Source organism: Vipera ursinii (assembly GCF_947247035.1).
Source record: "Vipera ursinii genome assembly, chromosome: 2".
In the NCBI taxonomy this organism is placed as follows: domain Eukaryota; kingdom Metazoa; phylum Chordata; class Lepidosauria; order Squamata; family Viperidae; genus Vipera; species Vipera ursinii.
Window position 1 is genome coordinate 172,854,978 of NC_139513.1, and position 16,118 is coordinate 172,871,095.

At 41.2% G+C, this 16,118-nt stretch overlaps 1 protein-coding gene across 1 annotated transcript in view; it reads right to left on the reverse strand.

Moving 5' to 3' along the window:
* The window catches only part of CACNA1F (calcium voltage-gated channel subunit alpha1 F), a 69,535-nt gene that overhangs the window by 35,085 nt on the left and 18,332 nt on the right, over window positions 1-16,118 (reverse strand). The window contains exons 14-24 of the mRNA XM_083353461.1: window positions 15,695-15,902; window positions 14,199-14,319; window positions 12,379-12,460; window positions 11,745-11,799; window positions 7,967-8,045; window positions 4,511-4,640; window positions 2,943-3,072; window positions 2,721-2,780; window positions 1,449-1,555; window positions 1,192-1,279; window positions 779-886 (exon numbers count right to left, since the gene is read on the reverse strand). Coding sequence (XP_083209587.1) covers window positions 779-886; window positions 1,192-1,279; window positions 1,449-1,555; window positions 2,721-2,780; window positions 2,943-3,072; window positions 4,511-4,640; window positions 7,967-8,045; window positions 11,745-11,799; window positions 12,379-12,460; window positions 14,199-14,319; window positions 15,695-15,902 — 1,168 coding nt within the window. The remainder of the gene's footprint in view (window positions 1-778; window positions 887-1,191; window positions 1,280-1,448; window positions 1,556-2,720; window positions 2,781-2,942; window positions 3,073-4,510; window positions 4,641-7,966; window positions 8,046-11,744; window positions 11,800-12,378; window positions 12,461-14,198; window positions 14,320-15,694; window positions 15,903-16,118) is intronic.

Genomic DNA, 16,118 nt, shown 5'->3' on the forward strand with positions numbered 1-16,118 from the left:
CCGAAAGCTATCCTGTTGTGTCCATATCTCACTCATTGTCACTGAGCTGTTGCTGGTAGGGGCAAAAAAATAACATGCGTGAGCTTAAGCATAAGAATGCCGAGTTAAGAAGAGGAGAAGTCACATGTCAAGCAATAAGATTAATAACTCTTTTTACATTTTATTTTTTAATTTATCTCTATACTTCTCTATCTAGTTGATTCCTTCCTCTTTCTTATTTTCCATTCTTTCTCCTCTGCCCTCCTCACCTCAACTGGGCCTAGCATTTTGCTAATCTCTGCTCAGGCCAGATCCCACACTTCCATATAGGATTACAGAATGTGGGAGTGGAAGGACCCTTGAGGTCATTCAATCTATCTCCCTGCTTAGTGCAGAAATCCAAATTAAATATCATTGACATGGCTGTTCAGCCTTCAGAGGCAGAGACCATTTAAGAGTTCTGAGAAATGTGTTACAAAAACTGTTTTAAGTTTCCCCTAGCCATGATGTTCATTATTGTATTTCCTTTAATTTCACTTGAGTGTTAGGTTTTTCTTTGTGACATCTGCAACTGTAGATAAATCGAGAAGGTGTTTTTTACCATCAGGCACAGGATTTGTTGCTAAGGTGATGTGTCTGGAAAAGTGTTTAGGCAAAACCTGAAGAAGCCCACCCACGCATGCTCCATGAGTTCGGTCATCACTCAATATATTCTTGATCATTCCAAGAACACATATCTATCTTCCATGCTCACTTCACCTTAGCCACCCACTGAAATATTAAATACTGCATGTCTTACCTTGAACAATTGAACGCCAATGCAAGCAAACATGAACTGCAGCAAGGTGGTGACAATCATGATATTTCCAATGGTGCGGATTGCAACAAACACACATTGTACCACGTGCTGTTTGGGAAAGGAGGCACATGGGGAGAGGAAGAGAAAATACACTTTTCAGCCCTTATGACATCATACGAAAAACCAAGACAGGGAGGGGGAAAGAGAGAGGGCCCACCACTCCACAGCTTACGTGCACCCATATGTGAAGAAAAGGATGGACCCAGTTCTGCATTTTAGGGCAGCTTTCCCCAGCCCAGTGCCTCCTAGCTGCATTGGGCTGCATTTCCAACTTTGCATGGCCATATCTAGAAAGCACCCAGATTGGGAACATCGCTCAAGAACCAGCATCTATTCTTCAGATAAGCCCTCACCTTCAACCCCTTGGCTCTGTTGATGGCTCGGAGAGGACGTAGTACCCTCAGTACCCGCAAGATCTTCACCACAGAGATGGCACTGGAGCTGAGGCAGAAAGAGGGAGGCAGGTGTAAGAGCCAACAGGCCCATACCCAATCATTTGGGCCCACTTTTCAGAAGGGATGTCCAGAGCTTAATGCCGCTCTTTCTAAATCCGTTTGGTTCTTTGTCGGGGAGCATACTTATCCTTTGCATATTCTGCTTTCCAACTTACTGGATGCCAAAAGAGATGAGTGAGACACTGACAACAAGCAGATCCAGGAGATTAAACCAGTTCCGGCAGAATGAGCCCTTGTGCAGGAAGGCACCATATGCAGTCATCTGTAGATAGAGATGTCAAAGCAGCTGTGTGTCTCTCCCTTCCTCTCATAGGTGTTGTGAGAATGAAGCAACTTGGAAATTAATGCCTGGTAATTTTGCTGTAAGTGACTCTGCTTCATAAATCAAGTCAGCTATATGTAAGAGGCTACTGGCAGTACAGGTCTCTCCCCTCCCTCAAGATCCATAAAGGTATTTCCATTAGTTCCACAGACTATACTGGTTGGTATCTTTTTTATGTCCCTGAACAGATGGTACATGCCAACACTGTACTGGAGCAGACCTACATCACACCCATATATAGAGAAAACAAAAATAGGTGCAATCTCATGGATTTTGCAGTTATATTTTTTAAGAAAAGCGCTATATTTTTGCAAATATGTTTTAAAGAAGACAAATTACTTCTGAATAGGCTTATAAAAATATGTTTTACGAAACCATGAGCAATGAACCCTCAGAACTAGAGGAATGCCTTAATAGGATTTCCTGAATCAGATAAGACTTCCAGGCCTTGTACAAACCCTAGCTCTTTCCCTGGACAACAAACATAGAGCAAGATTTAAAAAATACATGTAGATAAATACAGAGGCTTAAGACAATGTTTTAGTCTAGGAATAGACTAAATAAAGATTTGATCTCTTGTGATATTTCTGCCCGCCGCTCATGACACACCATACACATTCTACCTTAGAGGTAAAATTGACTTCAATACTGAGGTATCCATTGCAATTATAAACAAGAGGGCATTCTCAAGTTCTCAAATGGTGCAGCTCTGACTTAAGAAGGCAAAGATGTTGAGATGGTCTTCTAAGTCCAGAATTATTTACAAATACATGCTAAATAGCAATAAAAATTAGCAATTGGATACTTAGTACAGAAACAGAGAGTTCTCGTGCCTTGATATTTGTTCTTGGAAGTTCTGGATCTCTATCCCAATCGCATTTACAGTTTTGCAGTTTTACAGTTTCCCGCAGTTCATTCTGCAAATTTTCTTTAACCCACTCGTCTGCTTCCTCCTACCTTATAGTTTTGGCATCCACAAGGCTACGTGAGTGATATATTGGCCTCTAGGATGCCCGTTTCATTTCTGAGTTGATAGGCTGGTCCTCTCACAAGGCACTCCCCCTTTCTTTCCTCCCCTTGCCCTTACTCTGCTTAGTCTTAGTACCTTGAGCAAGATCTCAACAGTGAAGATAGAAGTGAAGGCATAGTCAAAGTAGCCCAAAATCTGAGTAGTGGGAGAAAAAAAAAGGAAAGAAAAAAAAGCTGAAATATAAAAGCCAAAGAGCAGAGTGGGGAAGAGAGAGAAGTGTGTGGATGAAGGAAGAGAAGGCCTTTTTGGCCTCCACCTCCTTTCTTCCATTCTTTGACAACATGCGTCACAGCTTACATTGTTGCGGAAGGAGTGAGCCCGGATGGGGTCTTCAGCTGCCAAAGAGATGCTGCTAAGAATGATGAAGACAAGGATGAGGTTGGTGAAGATGTGATGGTGGATCAGCTTGTGGCACCCAATACGAAGGCTAGTGGAAGAAGGGAAGGCCGTGAGCTAATAACCTAAGGCAGAACTGATCTGAGGTCCAAATTCCAAAAATCAGGAGGTGATGCCCTGGGACTAAAAGAAATCCTGACAGAACCCTCGTGCAATTTATTCAGAGAAGGGCAGCATACGCATGGTAAATCTGGAGAAAACCCTGTGACCACAGAAGCAGCCCTAATAAATAGCAAAGCCATTGAAGGGATATACCATATTTTCCGGCGTATAAGACGACTTTTTAACCCATGAAAATCTTCTCAAAAGTTGGGGGGTCGTCTTATACGCCCAGTCGTCTTATATGCCGGAAAATAGTACATAAATCAATCGAGCGCCCCCGTTCTTGCAAAGCAACTTCAAGCCTCCTTAGTCCAGTCCCCCCTCCAACGTGACTCTCCCTTCTCACCCCCAAGAGCCTCTAAGCCCCTTCCCCTCCCCCTTGCAAATGCCAGACCCCGGGAGCTCTTGCGTTGGGTGGAAGGAAAAGCCCCTTTCGGCTGCGGCGTGGCTGCAAGTCGATGAGCCTGGGAAGGCACACCCTCCCCTCTCACTGTGGAGGAATCAGGGCAGGCTGGCGTCGGGCGGGAGCCAGCAGGGCAGTCCTGCGCGCGCGCATGCTCCCCGGCTGCTAAGGAGTCCTCAGGGAGCCGTGGCAGGCGCCTCACGCCCTTCCCTCTCAAGGCGGCACCGGTGGAGCCGTCCGGCGTCGGGCGGGAACCAGCAGGGCTTTGCACCATCTGCATCACACAGGTCTGAATCGGGCTTGTGTCGGACACTTGGCAACTGGCATGTAAGTATTTTCTGGCGTATAAGACGAAAAATCTTGAAAATCTTCTCAAAAGTCGGGGGTCATCTTATACGCCCAGTCGTCTTATACGCCGGAAAATACGGTACATTAAAATACACTGGTGATATCACAATCTTCTGAAATATCAAACGCCAGGAAATGTGAACCTAGACCATAAGCAAAGGACTCGGTGCCTTTTCTTGCCCTATCAGGGAAGTTACTGAAGTAAACTGGGCTGTGCAGCAAGATCACCTGGGAAATCACAAGAGAAGGGGACTGCAATTCATCAGCCCAGCTAGACCTGAAGCCAGTAAGTGTCTGGCTGACTTTGTATCAATGGTGCTTCAGACTGGTTCCTCAGTCTGAGCAACTGGTCACTAGAAAAGCCATCCAGGCCCTTCCTCCAATCTACCTGCTGTTGACTTGACTTCTGTCTGCCCCAAATACAGTAGTGGGATTTTGACTAGCTAAAGATTATGTTCCCTTCTCTGAATCTTCTGACAAATTGTAGCCCTAATCCCATGGATTCTGACACTAGAAGAGGGGAAATCTGAACCTCACTCTACAATTCTTATAGGCTGAAGCCATATTCCCATAGAGCCAGAAGATAATCCCCCTATTTTCTCCTTTGTATACTCACGGGTTTGTCTTGCTAAGGCAAAAAAAGGCACTTCCATCAGGAATTGGTACAATTTTCTCCTTGGGAGTGTCTTCCAGTTTTTCTAGGTGGGACTCTGCCAAGCTCTGCTGATCTTCTGCCTCTTCCTCTCCTAAGGCAAAGGAGACTTCAGTTTTGGATAACTGATTGCATAATGATAGACATGTGTACAGTGCATTAGAGCAGGGCTTTTCAACCTTTTCACTCATTGTACCACTTTTAGGATATGGCAATATCCAAGTACCACCAGTCGCCTAGCAAGGTGTCAAAAACTTGATGATCAAAAAAAAGAAAAGAAAAAGAAAAAAGTGATGAAGTACAGGTAGTCCTCGACTTACAACAGTTCGTTTAGTGACTGTTTGAAGTTACAATGGCACTGAAAAAGGTGCCCCCCCCAAGCCACAGCCGAGCAAGACACCTACCTGCCCGCCCGGTGGCGCTCTTCCTCCTGTCCGAGGTTTTCATTGTTGGAAGCATTTCTGCTGAGGATTGGCAGTGGCGGTGGGGGGGGGGTGTTTGGTTTTTATTCCCCCCATCTGCTGGGTGGTTGCTTCACATGACCCTGGGATACTGTGACCGTCATAAATATGAATCAGTTGCCAAGCATCTGAATGTAAATCACAAGACCCTGGAGATGCTGCAACATTCCAGCTGATCGGCGCTTCTTCTAGGCTCAGCAGAAGTGCCAGGATCAGTGCTGCTTTCCAGCTGATTGGTGCTTCTTCAGGGCTCAGCAGAAGCACCAGGATCAGCGCCGAGCTCCAGCTGGAGCCTGGTGCTGATCCTGGCGCTTCCACTGAGCCCTGACAGCCCCAAAGAAGCACTGATCAACTGGAAAGTGGCACTGATCCTGGCGCTTCCGCTCAGCCCTGACAGCCCTGCAGCTCCAGCCATCTCTCGCTCAGGCTTGTGCGGTGCTGCCACCAGTTCAGCTCATTCCCCTCCCCCGCTACCACTTTTCTAGGATGGTCACGTACCACCTGCCAAGTGCCAATGTACCACAGGTGGTACCCGTACCACTGGATGAAAAGCCCTGCATTAGAGTAGCAAAGATAAATTTCTGTCCCCAAAGAGCTTATAGTTTAAGTACAACACTGGAGGAAGCAGTAATTAAAAGGGTGGAAGTAGTCAGGTGGGGATGGGTGGGAATATTTCTTTGGTTTGGTTAGGCTAAACATCTGAAGAAGGAAGAGATCCAAGGAGTTATGCAAAGAATTAATGCAAAAATGTGAGATCGGAAAGCAGAGAGAGACTCATGTTAAAATTCTAGAAAAGCAGGGACCACGAAAGGACAGAGTCCTTGAAATGAACAGAAATCTTTGGATATATCATGACTAACTAATGCTCAAGTTAAAATCAGCTTGAGACTATCTCCCAAAATAGTTACAGCCTTGAGTTAAGCAGATGACGGTCTCTAGACAGGAATCTTAGCTTATTTATGTACATGTTTGTAAAGTTGCTGGCCCTTCCACCAAGCCTATTTTCCGAGGCAGGCGTTGGACTTAAAATGAACTATGTAAGAGGCAATAAAGATGAGAGTCCGAAACAGAGTTCTCTTTATGCTTTTCATAAAGTACAGCAGAGGGATAGAAACAAGCCAGAGAATACGGTAGTTAACTGTGTGAGCTGTCCAAGGTTCTGCAACCTTATCTGCGACCTGTTTTTAATTCTCCTGCCATCTCGTTTCCTTCCTGGAATTAACAGAACAGGTGAAACTAACGGAGCCTCAACAAGTGAAAGCTGGAGAGAGATATATCAACAGAGGATGGTGGAGAGTTGTAGCAAAACTACATAGGTATGAAATGTTTTGTTCCCAATCAGGAATGGATGGAAAGCTACTTTGATATAACTTCTCCATGATCCAAGTCTGGTATCCAAATGAAAGTGTGGTCACTGCTTAAAAGGCATTATTTTCTCCTGAAATGGTCAATGGCCAAAGACACGAAAGTTATCACCAACAAAAACATCAACTGTTCACATTTACTAGGACCAGCTGTTCTCCTCCAGTTTCTACTTATCCTAAATAAAAGACTACCGTACTTTAACTTTGCCTCTAAAGAGGTTTTCAAAACATAGTTAATGGGCACAAGCACCCTCGGAGTTTGAGATCTCTTTGCTAGATTTCTAGTAGCAAATTTGCACATTTAGAGAAAAAGGAATGTACATCTTTATTCTTGTTTAGTGTAAATGCAGAAATAAAACACAGACAAGGGCACAAAAGCATGAGCCTGTCAGGCAGTGACCCTTAGTGGAAGAAAAGAGGTGCTACAGGGAGCATTCTTCATCTGTGAAGTTTTGTAAAGGATGCAAATGTATTATAATTGTGTCATCTGACACAAAATTACATTGTTCAAGGTAGGAGCAATTATGAGTATCTGCCCATGCCTCCTAATTTCCATGTTTCTCCAAATCCTTATTATTCTAGGATGCTAGGTAAAGGTAAAGGTTCCCCCGCACATCCGTGCTAGTCGTTTCCAACTCCAGGGGCCGGTGCTCATCTCCGTTTCAAAGCCGAAGAGCCAGCGCTTGTCCGAGGACGTCTCCATAGTCATGTGGCCGGCATGACTAGACACCAAAGGCGCACGGAACGCTGTTACCTTCCCACCGGAGCGGTCCCTATTTTTCTACTTGCATTTTTACGTGCTTTCGAACTGCTAGGTTGGCAGAAGCTGGGACGAGTAACAGGCGCTCACTCTGTTACGCAGCACTCAGGATTCGACCCGCCAAACTGCCGACCTTCCGATCGACAAGTTCAGCGTCCTAACCCACTGAGCCACCGCATCCCTAGGATGCTATTGGTATATATAAAACTTTGCCAAGTAGCAGCAAAAAGGGAGGTCTGTGAATTTCAATTCATAATCCACTTATATCATTTCTTTTCCTTTTTCCTTGCAGATAGCCGCTGCTTCACTTGTGAGGATTAAATAGCCCAGAGAAACTGAAAAACGGTGGATGTCACTGTCTTTTTGACAGTTGTTTTATGTGGAAAAAGCACACACACACAAAAAGCAGAATTATTAATCGGGCCAGTTTCACTCCTGGCTAAAGGTCTTTTCAAGTTCCCTCTGTGGGAAAGATAAGTAGTTCTTTGTTTCAGTATAGTAGAAAATGGCAGCAGCAGCATTATAGGCAACCATTGAAGCAAACGGGCTGAAATCTAATTGCAAAAGCCCATTGCAAAAGGTCAGTTTGGGTCTCTGTTAAGAGCTATCTGTTCTTCCCGTGAATTATTTTGCTTGGGAGGGGAAAAAATAAGATTTCAGAAAGAAAGAGGACAGAATGAGAGTGAATATCTGCAGGGCCTTCAGGCGTGACCCTTCTTTCTTCAACCTGCCTACCACATGGCTCCTAATAGATTATCAATAAGAGAATGCAATGCTTACCCCCCAAAACCCCCACCCTTGTACAGGGGGCACAGTACTAGAATCTCTTTCTCACCTGCTCCTTCACTGCCTTCTTCTACAGCCGCCTCCTCCTCCTCCTCCTCTTCTTCCTCCTCTTCCTCACCACCTTCTAGCTGTAAAGAAAGAAATCAGGGAGGTCCAATGTGGACAGGTATTTTACTGAAAGGGAGACTCGCTCCCAAAGTTTCCCAGCTATTTCCTATAGTGTTCAAGGAAGGGCCTAAGAGACAACCAGAGCAGAAAAGGGTGTGCAAACATGGAAGGACACAACAAACAATGAAAATGAGCATGCTTTTCTCCTGCAAAGTCTTTCCCTTGCTGCCAGATATTCTTTACATGCTTCTTTTTTCATATATATGCTGTGCTTGCATCTAAACCAGGAGATGGGAATATAAATTGTAGGTGAAATGAGACATTTGGGTGAGGGGAGGCTGAAAAAAAGAGACTGAGGCAGTAGAATGCAATTTCATTTCATTTCATTTCATTTCATTTATTAAATGTATATACCGCCCTTCTCCCGAAGGACTCAGGGCGGTGAACAGGGCACATATAAATAGAAAATACAAAAATTAAAAGAGAATTAAATAATCGCCCAGATAAAACAGTAACAATATAAAAACCCATTAAAAACCCTAACATCCCCCATCAGGCCAGGCCAGCTTGTTCAAATAAATGGGTCTTCAGACCGCGCTGGAAGGAGCGAAGGTCTGGTGCCGTCCGGAGCTCAACCGGCAAGGCCTTAGTTCCCTATTGCAAGTTCTTACTTGAAGATTAGTTGTTTTCTAACTTACTCTATCCGGACAGCATAATATCAAAGAAGACTGAAGTACAGTATGCCCTATCGTGCAATAAAATGGTTGGGCTGAATTTGGTTAAAGGTGGAAATTTTGCCAAAAATAAGGCTGATCATAGATTGTGGAAGGCACACAAAAACTTGTCCAAGCTACTGCTAAAGTTTAAGATGAAATCACTGTAGTATATACCGTGTTTCCCCAAAAATAAGACTGGGTCTCACCTTTTTTTGCCTCCAAAAGAGGTCTTATTTTGGGGGGTGTCTTTTATATTCACTTCCAGCACTGACAGCCCACCCAGCCAATCTACTTCTTCTAACCAAAGGAGCAGCTTCATTCTGTAGCTGCATTCTGGCCTGCATTTTGCAGTCAGGCTTTTCTGGAAGGCCTATGGCTATGGATTCAATCCATAGCTCGGTCCTTGGCTACAGAGGTCTTGCAGAACTGAGCTATGGATCGAATTCATAGTGGCCTTCCCGAAAGGCCTGTGACTGAGAAATACAGGCCTGGGGATGCCACAGAAGAAGTGGGCCAGCGAGGAGAGTCCAAGCTGCCAGGTAAGTGGGTGCGGGGCGCGTGGGACAGCTCGACTCCCCCACCTTAGCTTGATTTTTAGGTGTGTGCCTTGCCCTCAAACTAGGGCTTATTTAATATAAGCCCACTCCCAAAAATCAAGCTAGGGCTTATTTTCAGGGTAGGCCTTGCTTTCAGGGAAACATGGTAAACTAACAATGCAGAAATGGCAAAATTGACCTGTTTGGTCACAGATAACAACTGCTTTTATAAAAGACTGGCAACCTCTTATAGACTTTTTGCTGAAAATAGAAACAATGAACTTGATTCATTAATAGATCTGCTATTCAATCAAAGAGTTGGATATGGAAAGAAGACAACCATGTTGTAACTTTAAAGAGGAAGGACAGATAAAGAACTTGTCTGCAACTGCTGTAAAGAAGATTAGAATTTGCTTTTTTATCGACTTCTGGTCAGAATATGGTGAACGGAAGACTTCCTTGAAAATATGGGGACTACATTAGAGCTGAAATCCACAGCTGAATGCAGAATCCGGACCAATGAAATGTATTTGGAGAAAGGAGAGATTGTGAGATAGCCTGCATCCAATTTGGACAGCTGCTCCTTATGAGTAAACTACAGTTGAGCCGCTGGGAATCAAGGGATTACATCTAAGTTCATAATCGTAATTAAGGACTCAAGTTTGGCTGATTCACATTGTTAATCACTTTGGAATTAACTTTTTATTGCTTTTTAATTTTGAGAGCCTCTGGAACTGCAAGCTTTTATAGACTTCACTGGGTGACTTTCCTTCAGTCCATTACTAAAGAAGTTTTAAGTACATATTTAATTATTTACTTTTTTTCTTTTTCTGAATTAACAGCAAAAGGGTGATTAGAGTGAGAGTGTTGATTTAAAAAAGTTACAAGCAGACTAAGGATTTAAATAGATTTAATAAAATGTGGAAATTGGTTATAAGAATCCTTCTCATGATAAACTATTCCTGTCTTTGCATTCAGAAGAAAAATATGATGAGATTTTGAAGATTGGACACTAGAAGGCACCAGAAGGAAATAAAGCACAGGCACATTGAGACATTTTTGTGAACAATGGACTCCAAAATTAGTTTTAAAGAACTCTGCTATTATTGATAGACTAGATCAGACTATGGAAGGGGAACAAGTTTTACTGGCAAGACTGAAATTAATTTAAATATGGACTTTAAAATGACAGCTATAAGAAGGATATGGAAAAAGTGAAATATTGAATCTACAAATGAAACTAGCTGATGTTCTCATAACTAAGAAGGGTGTACAAATAATAGACCTGAAGAATGACCTGGATAACCTCTTTTATATTGGATTTAAGAAAGGGATTTGCTAAGGTTATCAGTGATTTTGTTAGAAGAGACAAAGAGAAAATGAAAAGAAACCAAATGTTTGGACCAAATCTGAAGGGGCTAAAGATTAAGATTGTTGGGAGCAAGGAGAAGAAATATAAAGTTGGTTTATTTGACTAGGGTAAAAATATATAGGTTGTTACTTCAGAAAACTTTTAATGGATTTTCTTTGACCAGGTTTAGAGGATGATGTTCTAAGACTTTGTTTATAGATTCAAGTTTTATGTGAAAGAGTTCATTTGCTGTATTTTAAATGTATCTGATTAAAGTTATAACAGTTACAGTATGTTACTATCTCTGGTAATTTTTCCTGACTAGATTTGAAAGATGACATTTGGGGGATTTGTTTAATAATATAAATGAGATATAAATGTAAAAGAAAGGAATTCAAGTGGGTTTATTAGATCAAGTTTCTAACAGACAGGTTGTTATTTCTGGCAACCCTTAATAGATTTTTGCTAATTAGAAGGGATGGTGAGGTTTTAAAGATATGCTTATATAATATGGTTTATATTAGCCTTATCTGTACATTTCAATAAAATTATTTTTTAAAAAGGGAAGTTGCTACTTTATATATATTTTTCTGTACTTGGTCTGGCTTTTCCAATTCTTTTATCTTTCATTTCATGTTACTATTAATTTCACTCTGTATAATTTCAAGTGTATCTTTTACTTACGTGACAATGATAGATAGCTAGATACTGTTTTGTTTGGATTAAAAATGAGCTGGATAGGAAAAAGATGGGGTGAATTCTCCTTCTGTTTGCAGTATAAAAATCATTATGTGCCATTTGTTGGAAGCAGGAATATATATATATATAAAATCATGGAATTCCCTCCCCCACTTGGAAACTAACAAAATCTGAGAAGGTGTCTGTTAACGATGCTGCCTTTTCCAACCAGATGTACTCAACACCCTTGCCTAACATAAAATGTGTTAGACTCTTGTCTTGTAATTTCTAGGCTGCCTGGAGTCCAAAACCTCTGGAGGGAATCACATTGGGAAGGAAACTAAAATGTGAAACACTTCACTTACTGATATCTATTAGCTACCCAGGGAAATTTGGATCAGAACCTAAGCTTATACAGTCAGTGTGTTTGGACCTCACCTTCACAGTATTCTTCTTTTTCTCTTTGTTCTGTTCTCCCTCTTCTGGTGCCTGTCTGCATTACAACAAGAAAGGCAGTGGTGGGAAGAAGGTTAAGAGGACAAAAAGGAAAGGAAGACATTAGACTTTATCTTGCATTTGCCATCTGAGCTTCTCTATATTCTTCTATATGCAATCCCCATTTAATGAAACGCTTCTTGCATTATTGCCTTCTTAAATGGGAGTACTGTACATTGCAAACTTTTACTTAAAAGAATCCTACTAGGCAGTATAAATACCCTTATATGATGGTTTATTGCAGGGATCCCTAACTCCTGGGCTGTGGCCACAGTTTATTTGGAACCCGGCCATGTGAGTGATGGGCCAATGTGCATGCGCACAACTAAACCTGCATAAAAAGTGGGCTAGTGTGCACGCACATACACACATGTGCGGGCCCACCGCTTGTGCAAGTCGAACTTTGTGCACGCCCAGTTCCCCTCTCCACACTCCCCTCCCCAGTCAGGCCACCAAGTCACAAAGATTGGGGACTGCTGGTTTATACTGTAGCAGTTAAAAAAAATTGTAACAAAGTTACAAATCAAACAGCTGTTCTCTAATTGAATTTCTTTCCCATCATTTAGGCTATGCTCACTTCTCTTCCTTGGAGGAATTAATATTGTCTCCATCAGCAAGATTGTCCACTGCAATAGCCAGGAAGACATTGAGTAAGATATCTGAGGTGAGAAGTTTAGAGAAAATAATCTGATATAAGAGGAAACAGTCCTAATTCAATTTGAAGTAACTTGAAGAACAGTTTTGTAAGTTAACCCAAGTAAAACTCTAATGGCTAGTCACCTGAGTTTTACTTGATTAATAATGTGCATGTGCATTTTGTATTTGTGGAAATACAATCTTGAAACACAACGCACACTTACTTCATTTTTAAATAAAGAGGGCATTCATTAGAAGAGTTATCTCTTCCTGTGCACATGGGAGAAAGGAAGAGGCCTTTTTAAAGATTTTCTACATATATTTATTTTATTTTATATTTATTTATCAAATTTATAAGGCTGCCCATCTTACGAGATGACTCTGGGCAGCATACAACAATCAAGTAAAGCAACAAATATATAATCATAAAAACAAAAAAAAACAATCATTATTAAAAATTAAAACATTATTAAAAATTAAAATACACAAACCACAAGGCATAGATAGAGTGAATATATCAACCACAGTACTGGTGCCATTGTAGAATGCATTGGTTCTCTTGAGGGACTTCTGGAACAATAACAAGGGAGGGAGCTAACCTGACTTCAGGGCAGAGAATGTTGCATATGGCAGGCAGATGTATTTAGTATAACACTATTCTGCTAGGTTAATCTAAACACCTTTTTGGACAATCTAAAGGCTATCAGCTGATTTGCAATGACAGCATTGCTATATATTGATTCATTCATTTGTTCATTCATTTATTCCTAATCTATCCCACAGATGAAGTTCTATGGGTAGTTTACAAAATTAATCTACCCAGATTAATTTGGGTACTAAGGAAAGAGTTCAAATCTATATTTAAGAGCCAGTTCCTGGAATCCAAGAAAAAAATGGAAGAAAGTGTTGACAATCCCACGTCTGTGTTACCAATGCAATTTTATCCTTCTATAATCACAAGAGATCCAAGGTATGTTTGTCTGTTATATTTCTTTCAATAGACAGCCTATGTAGTTTAGCGTTCTGTGTCACATTGTAGACAAATAGGTGCATATGAAAAACTCGCAATCATGACCAGAAAGGCAGTGGTTCTCTTCTAATCTTGGCTGATATAACTAGTATTTAAGGTATGTTGATTTATTGTAGAGATAGTAAACATCACAACTAGTAGCCTAATCTCTATGAAATTCAGTTCTCTTTCAAAACTATTGGTGATGATCACCAAACCACGTAATGTGTATAATATAAAGCCTGGGAACTTGACTATGACAGTGATTAATTTAGAAACTAATCTCTGACTGCTAAGGTGGGCATTTTTTTTTCTCAAGGTCACATTTCTTTAGGGGTAACGGTTGAAGGCTGCATACCAATGGTAAAACAGACTGTAATCAGTAGTGCACAGGGAACCTATTCTCTCTTTCACCAACTTTTTGTTGTCTTCTTTTGATATCCTCTTCTCTTTCTTTCTTTCTCAAGTAGGGGCTGCCAAATTAAAGATAGATTGCTCTTTCAAAGAACTAAATTGATTGCTAACAAAAGACTTGTGCATTTAAGCCACAGGGCCCATAAAAGGTGAGCCTATAGTGGAATTAAATATAGGCTCTTAAAAGGCTTTGATCTGCTTCCCAAAGAGAATTAAGGGTAGGTGAGAATGACATAGCAACTAATTTATAAATTAATTAGCACTAGAGCAACCTCTCATAATTCTTCTGGCCTTAACATGCAAATAATATCACTGCCAACAGCAGGGACAAAGGATACAGTTGCCACAAATAAAGAGAATGATGAAATAGATGCAGACTAGCATGCCGGGAAAATAGGGGCCGCCATAGGCCATGATCCCATCATACATCACTGCATTCCAATCTTCCCCTGTCAGTATCTATATTTCACAGTTAGACAAGGAAAACATCAACAGCAGATCAGATAATTCTACAACTGCTCCCCAAGAAGAACTTCCCACAGTCTTGTAGTGAACAAATATGGTACTAATCTCGCTGCAGTGAGGAAGGATTTGGAATCCTGTTTCTTTTTGGTATAAAATCACAATTTAAAGATGATTGTGAATGGCAGGAGGTAATTCCGAGCAATATTTCAGTCATATACTCTCCTGGCTCAATTGAATCATTAGCAACTGTCCGTTAGCTCTTCCACACATTATCATTTGAATGGTGGGTATATACCACAAACCTTTATTATATCCTCAAACCCAGTGAAACAATCTTCTCTTAACCATTACCAGCTTTGCTTTTTTCATAATATTAAAACCCATTAAGAAGTCAGGACAAATAATTCTTCTGGCAGCAAAATGGTGTTTTTTATATTTAATGTAGCTAAGAGTGAGAGGAAACCAGAACTCTAATTTCTTTAGTTTTATGCATTTCAGGTTCAAAGCAGAGATGGCAAAGGCAAGGCCAGCTTGGGTGAGTATATACAAGAGACAGAATTAAAAGCTTTATGTAAGCAGAGTTAATAGAGCTGCCCTCACACATTTTGCTCTTAAATGTTTTTTGTTCCAAGTGTGTTTTTCCCCCCTCTCCAGATGGGATTTAATTTCAGTTCTGGGGTACATCAAGGAAAAGCCATTTGGATTATAATGGCTTTAAAGAGAACTTCATGAATTTACTTAGGTGTAAGCAAGTATATCCCTCCATCCAAAATGTATACCTATTAAAATTCTAATAAGCAATGCTGAGTGTACCTGAAGTTGATTACAATATTTCAGTAATCTTCACAGTGTTGTTTACTTGACCATTCTCTTAAGCCTTTTTCAAAAGCTTGGCTTCAACCATTACAGAAATTTGAAGCTGTTTCTAAAATAACTCATAAGTCTAGGGAACCGCTTTCCTGACAGCCATTACCATTTCCCAAGCCTTGAGATAGCATTCATTCTTGAATAGCTTTAAGAATAATATTTTGTCAGCCTAAAAGTTAGAGACAAGGGTTGCTAGCGGCCATGTGCCTGGCATTTATTTTTTGGAAGTCATTCACAAAACATCTTATATATTTTTTTATCAAGAATCAGGAACCAAAGAAAGTGTTTTATATGTGTCTAAGGAGCAATAGTTTATAATTCAGGCTCTAAGCTAGAACAGGGAATGTCAGCTCCCAACAACTCCAGGTAGTATGGTCAGGAGCAAAAGACTGTGAGAGCTGTAGTTGAAAACATCTGAGAATGCCACCTAGATATGATGGTGCTGGCCCTTAATCACCTTTCTAAAGATTCTGGTCCACTGCCATAATGTGCAGCCTTTTACCTGGAAGACGGTGAGCAAGGCCTGGGGGAAAGTGTCAAAGGTGCTGCGTTTGGTCTGAGTCTCATCAAAGTTAAATTTGCCACCAAAAAGCTGCATGCCTAGCAAGGAGAAGATGATAATGAAGAGGAACAGCAGTAGAAGTAAGGAGGCAATGGACTTCATGGAATTCAGCAAAGAAGCCACAAGGTTGCTCAGCGAGGCCCAATGCCTAGAAGGTAAGTCATGGAAAAGTAAACAAGCTAAGTAGCATGGAGCATGTTTAGAAGTCAAGAGTTAAGTCAGCATTATAGGATAGCTTTTGAGGACCATTGTGATGAGGAATTCAAAGAAACAAAACAGGTCTAGCAATGGATGTCAGGCAGCTTGGGAAAGGTTTAGCTATCCATGTATTACTAAATTATCAACATCTCTCACTACTTCTTCA